The sequence below is a fragment of the Molothrus ater genome, chromosome 16 (genome assembly GCF_012460135.2).
Source record: "Molothrus ater isolate BHLD 08-10-18 breed brown headed cowbird chromosome 16, BPBGC_Mater_1.1, whole genome shotgun sequence".
NCBI lineage: Eukaryota > Metazoa > Chordata > Aves > Passeriformes > Icteridae > Molothrus > Molothrus ater.
Genome location: NC_050493.2, coordinates 9,873,938 through 9,889,453, shown reverse-complemented (window position 1 = coordinate 9,889,453; position 15,516 = coordinate 9,873,938). Strand labels below are relative to the sequence as shown.

The 15,516-nt window shown below is 37.9% G+C and overlaps 1 protein-coding gene across 3 annotated transcripts in view; it reads left to right on the top strand.

Moving 5' to 3' along the window:
* Positions 1 to 13: 13 nt before the first annotated feature.
* Positions 14 to 15,516, top strand: part of PARN (poly(A)-specific ribonuclease) — a 41,785-nt gene continuing 26,282 nt past the window's right edge. The window contains exons 1-18 of one of the 3 annotated variants that reach the window (XM_036392084.1): positions 14 to 84; positions 363 to 440; positions 1,283 to 1,362; positions 1,715 to 1,782; positions 1,869 to 1,950; positions 2,596 to 2,656; positions 2,960 to 3,125; positions 3,330 to 3,395; positions 4,147 to 4,185; positions 5,994 to 6,036; positions 6,666 to 6,746; positions 8,546 to 8,602; positions 9,436 to 9,513; positions 10,599 to 10,642; positions 11,130 to 11,172; positions 12,848 to 12,923; positions 14,001 to 14,111; positions 14,197 to 14,266. In XM_036392084.1, coding sequence (XP_036247977.1) covers positions 66 to 84; positions 363 to 440; positions 1,283 to 1,362; positions 1,715 to 1,782; positions 1,869 to 1,950; positions 2,596 to 2,656; positions 2,960 to 3,125; positions 3,330 to 3,395; positions 4,147 to 4,185; positions 5,994 to 6,036; positions 6,666 to 6,746; positions 8,546 to 8,602; positions 9,436 to 9,513; positions 10,599 to 10,642; positions 11,130 to 11,172; positions 12,848 to 12,923; positions 14,001 to 14,111; positions 14,197 to 14,266 — 1,262 coding nt within the window. In that variant the 5' untranslated portion in view covers positions 14 to 65. Of the gene's footprint in view, positions 85 to 362; positions 441 to 1,282; positions 1,363 to 1,714; positions 1,783 to 1,868; positions 1,951 to 2,595; positions 2,657 to 2,959; positions 3,126 to 3,329; positions 3,396 to 4,146; positions 4,186 to 5,993; positions 6,037 to 6,665; positions 6,747 to 8,545; positions 8,603 to 9,435; positions 9,514 to 10,598; positions 10,643 to 11,129; positions 11,173 to 12,847; positions 12,924 to 14,000; positions 14,112 to 14,196; positions 14,267 to 15,516 lie in introns of those variants that run through there. The other 2 variants (XM_036392085.1, XM_036392086.1) reach the window with 2 other exon arrangements.

Here is a 15,516-nt window from a genome sequence, read left to right as displayed (position 1 = left end):
CCCGGAAGCGCTCGGCGGCGGCGGCGGGCGGTGCCGGGCCGAGCTCCGGCGGGCGGGGGCGCGGGATGGAGGTGATCAGGAGCAGTGAGTGACAACCCGGCCCTGCGTCCCCAGCTCTGTGCCGCTGGCGCTGTGCTGTCCCGGTGTCCCGGTGTCCCTGCCCTGGGCTGGCGGCCGCTCCGGCCTCAGCCTCTCCTTCATGGCGAAGGGGTCCCCATTACCCCGCTCACCCATGAGGCGCAGCCCTGGGCGGGGAGGCGCGGCCCCGAGGCTGGGGGGGCGGCGGGCAGGCCCTGAGGGGCGCCGGGCTCCCGGAGGATGTCGGTTGTAGTCTCAAGTGTGTTTTAACCCTTTACCCGCAGATTTTAAGGATAACCTAAACAAAGTGTATGAAGCCATTGAAGAGTCGGACTTCCTGGCCATCGATGGAGAGTTTTCAGGTACAGTTGCACCTGTTTTGTCACTGTGAACTGTTGGCAGTCTCTGAGGGGAGGTGGTTTGACCTCGCTGCCTGAGTTCACTCCTGTGATGTGTCTCAGGGTTGGCTTGAAAAAGCTGAGCTACCACAAAGTGATTAAACCACCTGTTACATGTGCAATAGCAAGGATTTGGTCAGATAAATGTCATACTTGTGCTCCCACAGAAATCTTTCCGCATGGCAACTGATAGTTGTTGCAGCTCAAGGTAACAAAACCAGAAGGTGTTATGTGTGCCATGAAAGCACACGTTGGGACTGGGATAAGTGAGGGAGATCCCGCAAGTGTTAGGACAGGGAAAGGCAGCACTAAGAAGGTGTGTGCTTGTGAAACCGTGAGAGTATGGGCAGCAGAGAGATGCTTTAGTCGGTACTTCACTTTTGGGATGCAGAGTTCAGTTCACTGATGAGACTAGGTTTTGTTACGTGTGGTGTTTGTGGAAGTACAGTTGTTGCATAGTGCTTCAGGTGACTAAGTTATTCAATAAATCTCTGGGTAACACTCTTCCCATTTTTAGTTTGGCTTTGATCCTGCATTGTGTTGTGAAGCCCATTTACATTAAGGTACTAGTAGGTCTTGGCTGCTACTGACATGTTGAATAGGAGCCAGAATAGAGAGCTTTTGCAGAAGAGTTTTAATTCTAGAATGCCCCTATTAAAATGAGTGGCTTATTGCAGTAGTATTTTTCTCAAATTAAATAATCGCAATACATGCTTTAAGTGAAAGCAATTGCCAGTTGTTGCATTTCTTTGCTGTGGTTAATTTTGAAAAGCTTACCCAAAGCAAAATATGTTCTGCTTTTTCAGGGATCAGTGATGGGCCTTCAGTTAGTGCATTAACAAATGGCTTTGACACTCCAGAAGAAAGGTATCAGAAACTTAAAAAGGTAAAGTCTTTGCATGGACTAAAATGAAAACTGAAGCTGCTGTGGGTGCAGCATCTTGTTTGTATGACCAACAGGAGGAAAGAGAGATGGAACTTCCCTCAGTTCTTGTCTCTTTGTGGAATGGAGCTGCATACTAAAGTTATCTTGGGCCAATAGGAAGATGATTAAATGGGGATGAAAACTAGCAGAAAAACTCTGGTGTATCTACTTTCAAATTACCAGCAAAATAAACGTTGGTTAAGAAGATTCACTTTATTTTGAAATGGAGAGAAATCATATTTGGATGCACCCTGGTAATATTTAAATGTGTACATGTTTTATTCTCATGCAAAATTTTTCTTTCATTTTACAGCATTCCATGGATTTTTTGCTCTTTCAGTTTGGCCTTTGCACTTTTAAATATGATGACACAGAAGAAAAGTATGTTATTCTCTTATTTCTTGTTTTCTTAATTGAGGATTTTCTAAAGTAAAGCTGTATTGACATGTAACTCATCTTTTCTACAGGTATATAATGAAGTCATTTAATTTCTATATTTTTCCAAAACCCTTTAACAGAAATTCACCAGATGTCAAGTTTGTCTGTCAGGTTAGTAGAAAAGCAGTTTAATTTTATTTGGTTAAGGTATACCTGAAACAAACTTCAGCTTAAAAGGTAGAAAAATGTAAGTTTCTGGGTTGGGTTTTTTTCCTTATAAAATAAATAAGCATCAGTTAAGAGCAATCCCAAAAATGAGAGCTTGAAGGGAATATCCTTGACTTCGGTTTTTAAAACTTGTTATGTGTGATTTCTGGAATTTGAGATAATGTTCCAACTTGGCAAGACGATTCTATTTTTTTCCCTCTTCTCATTGAACTTCCAGTTTCCTTGCTTTTTTAATCCTTTATTCTCATCTGCTTATCTTGCTTTCATTGCTTCCTAGGCAATTGCCAACATTTTTCTGGTCTCAGATTTGTTCTCCTGAACCACATTTTGCTTTCTTTTGTTTCCTCTCTCCACATAGTTTGTTCTTTCATCTTTATTCTTTACCATATTCATGGTTCTTGTACCTTATGGAAGTTGAAAATCAATAAGAAAAGTAGCAGAGCCTAAACTCTCAGTGGCTTCTTTAGGGTCACAAACTTGGTTGTTCTTGGCTTTGGACTTTGTATAATTTCTTTAAAAGTGTGAAAATAACTTAAGTGATGCCACAGCTACTTTTACCAATTGTAAAGCCTTTTTCTCTTGTTGCAGAGTTCAAGTATAGATTTTTTAGCAAACCAAGGATTTGATTTTAATAAAGTTTTTCGCAACGGTGAGTTGTTTTGGTTTGTTTTCAATTTCTTTCAATGCCTGCAAAATTTGTGATGACACCTTTCATTGTTTTCTGCAAAAGAAAAAAGGCTGCCATCCATGATACTGTCTTAACACGTAATGAAGTTCTTGAATTATTCTTATCCAGTCTACTGTTGTGCCAATGGTGACTCCCTTTCCAAGAATCACTGAAAGGGAAGGTTTGCTTTCAGTCTGCAGGGGTGTAACAGAGGCAAATGCTTCAATCCCTGTACATCTCTAATTAGTCTCTAATTATGATGAGCTTTTCCTTTGTTTTTGTTAGGAATTCCGTATTTAAACCAGGAAGAAGAGAGACAGCTAAGGGAACAGTATGATGAAAAACGTTCTCAAGCCAATGGTGCAGGATCTCTGTCATACATTTCTCCTAATTCCACAAAGTGCCCTGTAACAATTCCTGAAGATCAGAAAAAATTTGTAGAGAAAGTAGTGTAAGTAGCCCTATTTAATATCTTCTGATGTTGTTAAAATTAAAATGTGAACCGTGGTGATATTTTCACATGTTGAAGCCATGTCTCTTATCTGACTGTTTGTAAAATGCTGCTCTTTTTGCTATTTCTTGTCTTTTGGAGAGAGCTGTAAACTTCCAAAAAATAGAGTAGTAGATGCAGAAGCAAATAATCTGTTTCTTCCAGGGAACAGATAGAAGACTTATTAAAGAATGAAGAAAGTGAAAGTTTGGAACTGGAGCCATGTACAGGGTGAGTTTCTGAAATTGCATTTCTTCTAAAAATTTTTTTATTTTGGTCATATGGAATTAGGGGAGTGACAGGGAAGAATATGTTTACTTGGGTTAACTGTAGCAAAATCTACATTTGACTAATTTTTGAATGTTAAGAACATGTGATAATGTGTACAGGTGTTGTAATTTATTTTGAGCTGTAATTTCTGCATGTAGTGGCAAAATACTTAAGTATAGTCAAGAAATGTCTTTTATGTGTGAGCTGCCTTTTGTTACTGCTGAAGTGATCCAGATGCATTTTATAAAGAAACTTTTAAAACCTATTGAGCTATTGGTTGTTCACAGTTGGCAGTGTGTGACTGTTTTAAGTAGGTTTCCTTCCCAAAATTCTATTTAGCTTTGGAAACTAGATATTTGGAGAGTATGATTATTTAAAAAAAAAAGTTAAAAACTAATTTAGGAATAGTAGAACATGGTGAAGCTGGGGATAAGGTACCATCACTGTATCTGTACTGAGTGATCATGACTACAGAATACTCTCTGATGAGAGGATACATGGCTGACCTTAAAACATGATGTAAATGCTTGTACAGTTTGGTAGCTGAACATCAGAATTCAGTCCATTTCTTCCTAGCCTATAGTTCTGCTAGCAGTGACTCTTGCTTGAAAAAACTTTCTACAAATGAACACTAGCAGCTTAAACTGGAAATTGTTGCTAGGAGACACTCTGTAAAAGGATTGTTAGTAACATGATTGTCTTTTGGTTTTAGATTTCAAAGGAAATTAATTTATCAGACCTTGAGCTGGAAGTAAGTTACTGGTAATACTGCCTTGCTGTATATTTTTAGTACTTTTGATAAGAAATCTGGGTAAGATATATATCTACGTAACCTTGATGTGATTGATTTACACTTTATTTTTCCCTTTAAAAGAAGACTTCTGTAATGTTCTGAAGATGAATTACATTAAATTATTTGTAATGATTAATTTAGATATTAAAGCTTAGTATTTGTTTTATCCTATGTAAAATCTCTGAATAGACCAGCACAGCCTAGAATTATGTAACAAATGCAGCATGCTAGGTTTTTAGTGAGCAGAAAGTGCATGTGCTTATATAGATTGTGGGCTTTAACTGAAAAAATAGCACTTCTGTGGTAGGTACTGGTATGGTTATAGTTTTCTGTTGGATGCCAAGCATAAACACTTCTGATAACTTTGTATATTGCCTGAATGTATCTCTTAAGGCCTTAGGGGAAACTCCAAGGCTTTAGAGTAAGATTTTCACTCTTCTGACTGCAGTAGTAAGATGTGGAAAATATGCAAGTCTTTTTTTGTATATTTAGTTAATTCAGTGTTTCAGCACTGAATCTGCCACTCTGATACTTACACTGGAAGCAGATAAAATAAAGCTTATCTCTAGAAAATAGGATCTCAAGAAGTGAGCTCGAGAACTAATCTGAAAAAAGCAGTTGTGTTTTCAACAATTTTTCAGTGTCATTTACCATGTCTATAGCTTCCTGTAGCATGTAGTTTTGTTTGTCTGATACTTATCATTACATCTTCTCTGAGTGGATGGAAGAATGTGTTCTTGTGCTTTTTTAACATTCAGCAGTGTTGCTTTCTGAGAGCACAGCTGTGTACACTGTGTGTGTGTGTTGGAGAGAGAAAGCCAAGCTGTGCAGGTAGCATGGAGCTAATTAAAGCAGAAGAATGAAGTTATTGATTGCCCTTGTGTCCTGGCCTCTTCACAGGTCGTTTTCCCTATTGAAGTATTCTCTTGTGCATCAGCGTTTTGATGCATCCAAGGTTTGTGGCATGAGGCAGCTCATAAATGAGATGGAGATCAAAACTGTGTGAGGAGTCAGGGTGGAAAGGACACAACAGTGTTTGGAATGTGCTCTCCAGTACTAAATCTGGGAGTAGCCAGAGGCCAGGGAAACTTGCTGGTTCTGAAGTGGTTGTGCAGTTGTGGTTAGTTCATTATAATGAGATTATGAGAGTAATTGCTACTGGTTAAGCAGGAAGAGGCAATATTCTCTTACTTTTGCTATCAGTTGGATGCTCTGTGTATGGTGTTATTTGGAAATTAAATGTGATTGTAGTGGTGTGATGCAACCCTGTAGCAGAGGTGATGACATTTGAGTTAATAATTCCTACTAAAATCTACTGGTAGCAGAAAGTTCAGGGTTGTTAATAAGTCCTCAAATAAGTGATGTAGTAAAGAGATGCCGTCTTCAAAGAAGCTGTCTTGGAGTTGCAAGTAAATGAAAGCATTCTTGTTTTGGATTTCTTGAAAGCAAAGATTCTAGATTGTAATGAAATATCTATATGATATTTACTTAATATCACCAAAATAAGAAATTACAGGTTCCACAATAGCATGGGAAATTGTGTAAGTGCCAGTTGCTGTTAGGTAATGTAAGGAGGCCAGTTAAACTAGCCTATTGCTTCAAAGTTTGCACAATTAAAATTAAAGAGAAACGTGTAATAGTTCTTTTATGCCTAAGACTTACAGAAATAATTAAACATGAAATTACTAAATTACTGTTGTGGTTTCAATATGCTAAATGCCAAGTGAATAACTATTAATATTTACTTTTCATTTGTTTTGATGTAGGTATCCAAAAGGTATCCACGTGGAAACTCTGGAGTCAGATAAGGTAGCTAGGCCTGTTACTGCCTCTAACATTTGTTCTGTTGAAAGGAAATTGTATTCTCAGTTTCACCATCTCTCCTGATTTTTAGATCTAACTTGAGCTTTTTTATGCAAATTCAAAGCATTTGAAATTGAACACAGTGAACTAGTTTCTATCTGACCAACATATGGAGTGTGGGCATCTATTTGTGTGGCTTAATACTACTTTTTAAATGGATACTAAAAGGTGTTTTAAAATACAGTGGGTCTGATGTGCAGTATTAGTTCAGGTTGTGATCTCAGAGGAAAACCAGCAGCATCATGTGCTGTGTCCTCACTTCCCAGCATAGATCTCTGCTTCAAAAGGTATTTGAAACAAACTATTTACAAGGAAATGCTGATAATCTTTTTTGAGAAGTAAAAAGTGGGTTTAGGAAAAATTAGGTTTGGTGGATGAAGCAAATAGAGCTTTCTGAAATAGGCTTCTGGGAGTAGGTGATAATGTGGTGCCCACAATAGAAACAGCTGTGTTGCCAAGTAACTGCTGCTGAGGTATGACAGTTTTCTTTACAATGTAAATTTACAGAAACTTGCAGCAGCCTTAAATCTGAACTTCTCAGAGTCATTCCTCAAACTATACATTTTTTGTTTTAGAAGGAGAGATATATTGTTATTACTAAGGTAGATGAAGAGGAACGAAAAAGAAGAGAGCAGCAGAAACAAGCAAAAGAACAGGTAAATAAATTCAATGCCATTAGTTTGTGTGAGAGAGGAAGGGTGAGAATATCTGACTTCACTCAGCAATGCAAAAATGCAGGATAGGGTTTGGTATTGTTTCCCTTTAGTTCGCTGTGGCTGGCTGAATTTGATTTTATAAATTCTACTAGATAACTGAGGCCTTGCAACAGAGCAAAAAGAGTTGCAAGACTCAAGTTTTTGTTTTTTTTTTTTTTAAAAAAAACCTCAAGTTTTTTTTTTGAAATCAGAATTTGTGGAATACTGAATGAGTATTCTGGAGTTGTGACTACCTCCTTATATGACTCTCTGCTCTCACAGAAGTGTGTCTCAGTAAGAGGAAACACCAGTTTCTTGCAGAAATTCTTGAGCAAGTTGTTACATGGTTTGGATTCAGAGTCTCCCCTTCTCTTACAAAGCTTGCTTGCTCTTGGCTGGCTGAGTTAGTGTCCTTTACAGTGAATGTGCCTTTTCCTGATAGAACCACACTGCTGTGGTAACAAACTGACCAGGAGGTCACCCCTGGTGTATTCAGACACTCTCACTGCTTATTAGACTTTTATTTTGCTTACTGAGTGATGCAGATTTCAGGAGGTCATAAGACTTGAATTGTGGGAGTTCCTGATCAAACTCCTGTGATTTGTGATAAAATCAGTTTGGGTGGAGCAAACAATACTTCTCTGCAGATATCCTTTTAAGAGGAAAAGAGATCTCTAAAGAGACATTAACTAATATGACATCTCTTTATCCAGAAGGCAGGTTGGGAGCAATTTACCACTACAGTAGGGTTTTTAGTGGGGGTATTACTTGCTCAAACAGCAGCATTCAGAGCTGAACTAAAGTAACAGTGAATGTTTTTATTGAATTTTAGTTCTGGTTGAATAAAGACAGATAACACAAGGCAGAAATTGCTTCCCTAGACCTGAGAAGGAAAAATCTGTTACAGAGCAGTTTGTGCTGTAGTCAGAACCTCCCAAATTAATCAAAAGTCAGTCTATACAACTACAGCATTATATAATGTGAGTTGCACATTTTAATTTTTCTCCTTGGTTTTGTTTATATAAATAATGAAGAATGTTTCTTCCTCAATCTGTGGTAGTGTAAAAGTATGGGCTGATTTAATAGGAGTGACAATCAGGATTCACCCTGTTGCATATGTAACAATGTATGTAAAAAGTACAGCTGAAAGTACCTAGGTTAATTTTAATTCCTTGGGAGCTGCTTGCAGTGTCACAGCTGCTGAGCACTATTGGAGATCGTGTGCTGACAATGAACTGACTGCAGCTGTTGCTGCTCTGGCTGGGGAGAGGTTTCCCTTCCTTGCAGCAGCCTTTATTTTGCTGTATTTTGCTTTGTGGCTAAAACACCAGTGATATCATCCGTGTGTTTTGTCTGCTGCTGAACAGCACTTGCACGGTGCCAAGGCTTTCCCTCCCACCCTCCCCCAGGAGCAAGGAGGCTGGAGGGGATGGCCTCTCCTTATCCATATCCACAAATCTTATTGTCTGCTTTTGAATTTCAGGTGAGGGGAGTGAGCAAAGGGCAGAGTGGCTGCTTGGGGCAACCCAGGACAGCAGCTTGTGACTCATCCTACTTGACAGTGAACTAGAGCTACATGTAAAATGGAAATTCTGTGAGCAGCATCCTGCTTTAACCTTTTGTGTCTTCCAAATATTGATACTTCCTTCATGTCTGTTCTTGGTCTGTTTGAGGCAAACTGGGGGCTTCTGGCAGTTTGCAGGTACAGTTGTAGCAGTATTTGTATTTGTGTCTCGCTAATGTCAGATTCTTTCTTACAGGAAGAGTTGAATGACGCTGTAGGATTTTCCAGAGTTGTTCATGCCATTGCTAATTCTGTAAGTTAATGTGATTTTTAAACTACCTTTGTTTGTGAGAAAAAATAAATAATTTAAAGAAAGGATTCTTTTGCTGTTACATTTTGGAGGAGAAGATGAAATATTAGTTAAAGTGGCATTTTAAGTTTATGTTGTTTCATTTCTTACAGCGGTTGAGTGTAGTAGGTTAAGTAAGCTCAAACTAAAGAATGACATGAAGAATCTTAGTATCTGTAAGAGTCAAGAATAGCAATTTCTTAGAGCTCTGAGGTAAATGAGCTTTGGTGGATTTTTCTTTCTCTGTTCTGAAAAGATTTTGGTGTTTTTTTCCTTTTTTTTTTTCTTGGCAGTTAAAGGCTGTCAAAGAAGGACTGTTATGTCAAATGAATGAAAGTTAACATTTTAAAAAACTGCTTGAGCTTTTTCAAAGAGCTTGCTTGTACAACATATGGCACGAAAGGTTCTGCACTGTGAGAAGCCAGACCATACCCTTAATAACTATTGCATGTTATAACCATAAGGAATATATTGTGTGTTGTTGTATAAGTAAATTAAAAGGTAATGGACAGAGAAATGCCTTGACTTCAATCTTAAATAGATGACATTTGGAAACCAAGTAGCTCTTCTAGTGCATCTTCTCAACATATGAAGGTGCTGTGAAAGCCTGTGATAAATGGTGGGGTAGAGGAAAAAGGAGTGGCTGCTCTGAGAGAATGAAGGAGTGTGTGGGGCAGGCAGAGAGCAAATGGGGAGGTTTGATGTGTTCTTGTTCCCATGTGCCCTTGGCTGGCATCTGGGATAGAGGTTTTCACAGATGCCCTGTGTAAACCAGGCATTTAATGTTATTTTCACAGGGCAAGCTTGTTATTGGGCACAACATGCTGCTGGATGTTATGCACACCATACATCAGTTCTATTGCCCCCTACCTGATGTAAGTAATCTTTTGAGTGTTCAGATGATGAAATAAGTGCCTTAATGTATTTGTCTTTTAATATTATCTGCACGCTTTCTTCTGAATGGAAGAATTGGTCAGCCTGTGAACAAGTGTCGAAAAGTCTTTTAAAAAAATCTGTTTGGTACTTCTGGCCTTATTGTCATAAATATTTATGTAGAAAGTTTAGATGGATTGTTCTCCTTTGCATTTTTAAAATGTTCAGATCAGATAGTAGAATTGTGGTTTTTGCTTATGTCAGGTATATTTGACTGATGTGTTATAAGATACTGGTATGGAGCTTCAGCACAATTATGTGGCATTTTCTCCTTTGTAGTTTACAAAATGGAAATGTGTGGTTTTAAATAATACAGTACACTTTCTAAAGTGATAAGCAGTCTTGTAGCAGGATGATGTTCACTGGGATGAAGAGTTATAATGTCAGAATAATTAGAGGGAGCACACTTAGACTGCAGCAGGGCTGTTCTAACAGTTCATGACTGGACTATTCAGTTAAACTAAGCAGTGTATTGGCACCAAAAGCATTGTCTGAGGAAGCCAAAGGTCTTATTAGAAGGATGGCTCACATGGTGTTTGGGGAAAGACTTGATCATAAGATGGGAAAAAGATGATTGGGACCAGCGTGGATGTTGTTGGAATGTAAACAGTTGTCAGTAGTTGCTGTGTTTTTGACCCTTGGCAGATCTAAACCTGTAGGCAGTCCCTGCATACCTGGTGTGGCTGCTGATATTCCATTGAAATACAAAATGCTGGGAACACTTAGAACAGTTAACTGGGCTGGAATCAGAAGTAGTCTAGGTATAAAACAGGATAAGGTGTTGGCAGTGAGAGAACATTTTATTACTAATGACAGACAAATCAGAAATACTTAGTCTGTACTGGTGTGTAATTGCAGGTGGTGTCTATGGTAGTGCTGACAAATACATCTCTTACAGTGAGAATTCAGTAACTGTAGTTCACTTTTAGAGGCTGGTTGGGTAATTGTAGCTACTGCTCTCTGTCCTCCTGAGACTGCAAACAGTTCACTGACTTGGATTTTATCTTCTGGTTTAATGTTAAATTAGGACCTAAGTGAGTTCAAGGAAGTAACATCGTGTGTCTTTCCCCGGTAAGTTCTTAGTTCAAACTTTCATCCATTTCAGTATAGTTGTAGCAAGCTGATGTTTTTTGTCCTAGCCCTGTACCCTAGCTGTTACTGGAAAAGAAATTGGGATCAAGCTAGATAAATACAATTTTTAAAGTAATTTTGAGCAGTTTTTTTCCAGAAAAGCAGTGTTGTTGGTTCACTTCTTGGCAGTAGATGCACCCTTGCTGTTCCCCTGGGTTTGGCATCATGTTTGGTGTTTTGAATCTACGCTTCATTTGGAACAAGATTTATTTGCTACTGGTTGTTTGCATCCCTTGCTGTTCCTTGGTTGCTCTCCTTTTTCATGCTGAACAAAGCCAAGGAATGTTTTGGCTGTTCCAAATCCAACAGTAATTTTCAGTAGGGTGTATCTGCTGTTTCCCAGCTAACACACTAAAACATTTTTTGAGGGTTTGGCAAAATGGGCATTCTTCTGTTACAACCTATTTAGCTCTTATTTTGTTTCTAGGTTACTGGATACTAAACTGATGGCAAGTACACAACCTTTTAAGGTAAGTTAATATTATAGAATGATTTGAAGATACAAAATTGCATTAATACATGTGTATTGAAACAAACGGTACTTCTTTGTGGAGAAAGATGTTGAATAATATTTTCTGTGACACTCCTTTTATTGTAGACAAATGATTTTTCTTTACCCCTTATCTAAACTTACAGAATTTATAGAATGCAAATTTTTACTTTCCTACTAGTGGCTTTTGTCAATTTTGTTTGAAGCATTATGGTAACTTGGCAGCTTTGAATTCCAAAATATGTCAAGTTTTTGCTAGGTAAAATGTGATTGGTAGATTATTTTCTTCTTGTTAAGTAGCATGTCCCCTCAGGAGATAAAAAATGCTGTTCATGAACAAATAGGATCTGGAAGCTGCTTGTATATTCAAAGCCTTAGAGTACTGTGAATGCTGACTTAGATTTGTCTGGAAAAATGCTTTATCATCATTAGGTTCTCTTGTGGCCTTTGCTCAGTGGGCAGGCAGCAGGAGGAAAAAAAATTACAGGTTTCTCTTAAAATCTCTTACAGCCTGAGTTTTATTCCTCTAAAGAAGTATTGAGATAAGTGTTCATAAGCTCTTGTTTTCCCAGGTGCCCTTGAATTAATTAAAAAACATGCTGAGGAAGCAGCATCTCTCTTTGTGCATAGCTCTGTGACTCCAGAGCATTGCATAAAGAAGTGCTATTAAATGCACTTGTAGGTATTGTCAGGTTTGTGTTGCACACTGCTGTGGTAAGAATAGAGGTTTGGCATTCTGAAAAGTAAGAAACCTCCACAAGTTTTATGTTTGGTACAGCTATGTGATATTGTGATTCTACAGCAGATACTTGGGATTTTAGCCTGCTGTTATGAAACCCTGCTTGCCAAATGATGCCAAATGAATGCATCATTGGAGCTTGTTCATTGTACATAGCTCTTGATAACTTTTCAGTCTGCAGACTTGATGAGTGTAAACAGCTACGCTTGATTGAGAACCAAAGGAAATCTGGTCCTCATAGATCTCAGACAACTTTAGGAAAGATTGTGTGAGATGTTCTGCTTTCTCTGGCTGTTGATTCTTCATGTTTCTGTTGTACTGATTGACAACATATATTTGATTAAGAACTTCAGTAAGGAATTCATCTGTAATACATCTTTGTGGCTCTTTATTCTATGCATATAATTCATCAGTAGATTCACGAATGCTGCTCAACTAAGTTGATGTGTAGGAGCAAATTTCTGATTGTCAGACTCCTTTCACTGTCTGTATTACTTTAAATCAGCAGTATTTACACTTCTAAAACTATTCAAGAATGTCCAGTCAGCAAGCACATTTCAATACTCACCTTGAATACCTTAACCATTATGATCAGTGTTTAGAATGCTTGCCCTGCTGTTTGTGCTGCCTTTTCCCTTGTCACATGTACCCTGCATGAAACCAGATACAAATAGAAATACTACTTTGGCATAATCCCTCAATAATTCTGAGCAGCATTAATAAATGTTTATGATGCAAGTGAGGCAAGGTAACTGAAATTTGTCTTGCCACACCTCTGGTGCATTGAAATAGGGCTGTGTGCAAATCCTTAGAGAACACCAGGTGGCAGCAGTAAATTCTCGTTTGATCCTGTTTGATTTCAGTTTCCAGGGAAAATGTGCTTGGCATTGGCAATTAATGATGGCTTTTCTTGCAGGAGCTCATTAATAATACATCACTTGCAGAACTGGAAAAACGTTTAAAAGAGGTTCCATTCAGCCCTCCTAAAGTTGGTAAGGATATATCAAAATGCTCTTTATTTCTGAAATGTTTTGATGATTTTTGTTCTTGATCTGAATTATAAATTCCCTGCTAATACTCAGTGTTTTGAGGAAGGGACTTTAAATGAAGGCACTGTACGTACAATGCAATTATATTTAGAAGTATACCTGGAACTTAATAGGAATCTAGACAGAAAAGAATGGATGAGTTCAGTGAACAGCAATTTCATCATCTTTTAATGATGGATTTGTTTTCTTTTAGGTTGATTTTTGGGGATTAATTTGAAATTTGTTTAAAACTTTCATTTGATGGTTGTCCTTTAGATCAAAGCCAGAGCACTATAGGAGGCACTTGAACAAACAAAAATAAGAAAACTTCTACAGCAGCAACCAGTTGTGTGTGTTCTAGAAATTACTAAAGTTCTTTTAGTAGGAAAAAGGGGGTTTTGCCTTGAGGTGAACAGAAGGATATTTAATCAAAGGGCAAGCTTAGCTCAAGGGTCTGGAATTTTTCTAAAGCTGCTAATTTAGAAAAGGGAGAGCAATACTGTAGAGTGGAGTATGCTGAAAGGGAAAGTTTCAATGCTTGATCAAAATCATGATGAGCAGTACTTTTTTATATTGCTGAATGTGCAGAGCATAAACACCAAGTGCATTTGTCAATAAAGACATCTTTAAATCACTCCTTTTAGTCTTCATTTAAATATCTTGAAAAATCTGACCTATCTATCTGGTTAATAGTGAAGCTTTTAATTAGACTGTTCTCTTAAATGCAAGTCAGGAAAAAAGAGACTCTTTGTGGGGAATTCTGCTGTCACTGTCTTACAATTAATGCTCCATTTTGGCTGAGCAGGTCTGGGGATTAAGGGCTTTTTAATAGGAAGGACTTTCCATCTTATGAACCTATTCTAATTTTAAAATGCCAAACAAAGCTGTTTTTTTACGAACTTAAGAATATTCAAAGATTCCGCAAGTTGTATAAATTTCCCCAAGTGATGTTATGCTCTAACAAAATAAGCCTGTGGGTAAGCATACAGGGCTGGCTTTATCTTCTCTTACAGTTATTTATAAATGCCTTTTTCCCCTCAGAAAGTGCAGAAGGATTTCCAAGTTACGATACAGCATCTGAACAACTCCATGAAGCAGGATATGATGCTTACATTACTGGACTGTGCTTCATTTCCATGGCTAATTTCCTAGGTACATGTGAAATCTTTTCCAAACCTTCTTCCTGGTGCTCTCTGTAGCTGCATATTACATACTGAATTTATTCTTCATTCATCAGGTTCATTCCTCAGTCCTCCGAAAAACCATGTGTCTGCTAGATCAAAACTCATTGAACCTTTTTTTAACAAGTAAGTAGTTGTATGAAAAACCTGCTAAAACAAGGAAGTACACCACCAGCTGCAGCAGATCTACCTCTAGCCATGGAATCAATAGCTAGCTGCATTTTTCTTTAAACTGAAGTTTTTTTGGTTTTCTGATTCATCCTGGTAATGCTGGAGAGGCTATGAAATAAATACCTCTTCTTTTGAGGAGGATGGTTTACTTTCTGCTGACCTGTGAAAGGAAACTTAGAAGAGTACCTGGACTGCTTTAATGGCTTTGCCATTATTTCTGGAGTAAACTTTGGAAGTGGTGGAACTGAAGAAAAACTGGTCAGGTGTTCTTTATGTTGTAGGACCCTCAGTAACTGGTGAAAACTGAGTGTGCTCATCAGGCTGGAAAAACTAAAATATCCCTATGGTAATGTCAGTCCAAATAACACAAAGCATTGGTATTGACATTGTTGGGTAACCCATTTTTAAGATGGCATAAGAAATATACATGTATGATTTATGGGATGATGCTGTAAGCAGTATTTTGCTTTTGAATTGAATCTTCTTGCAAACTCCTTGAACAAATTGAAGTAAGACTTGGGGAATCTAGAATTCTTTATTCACAGAGTCAATCCTTTACGTAATTAATCTGTAGATTTTACCCTAGGAAACTTCTAAAGATGCTGCAATCTGTCACATAAAGAAAAAAGACTTGAAATTAAAAAGATTCTAGTGCTTACTCTGTTTAAATTCAGGAGAAATTCCATCCTTTCAAACCTGTAATACAAGAGTTGGCAAAATTAATTATTTTAGCTTCAGATGGCCCACACATATGAGAAAATAATTGTGATCAGTGGCTTTCACCTTTCACTGTTCTGAAAATCATATCTTTATAGTGACAGCAGCTCTGTGATTCTCTTGACACTGAGACATGTGAGTCAGCAACTGCATATATTTTAGCAGATGCTACAAATATTCCCTAGATGAAACAGGGACCCACAGTGACTGCTTGATTTGAATGTGAGGGTGAAGATAGAATTGATCAGCACAATTTCATTTTAGGATGGGATTTGTCACTAGGTTTTTGGTACACACATGCCAAGTAGTAAGTGCCAATTGAGCAGGATAATTTTTGGTTTAAGTAAGAAACCAAAATTCTTCCTAGAAATGCATATTTGCAACAAGTACAAACAGCAACTTCTAGAGCTGTCACAATAGTACATTCAATTTAAGCTTTTCAAATTAATTGTTTTCTTGAAGTGTGACATTCCTCTAGGAGTGGCATT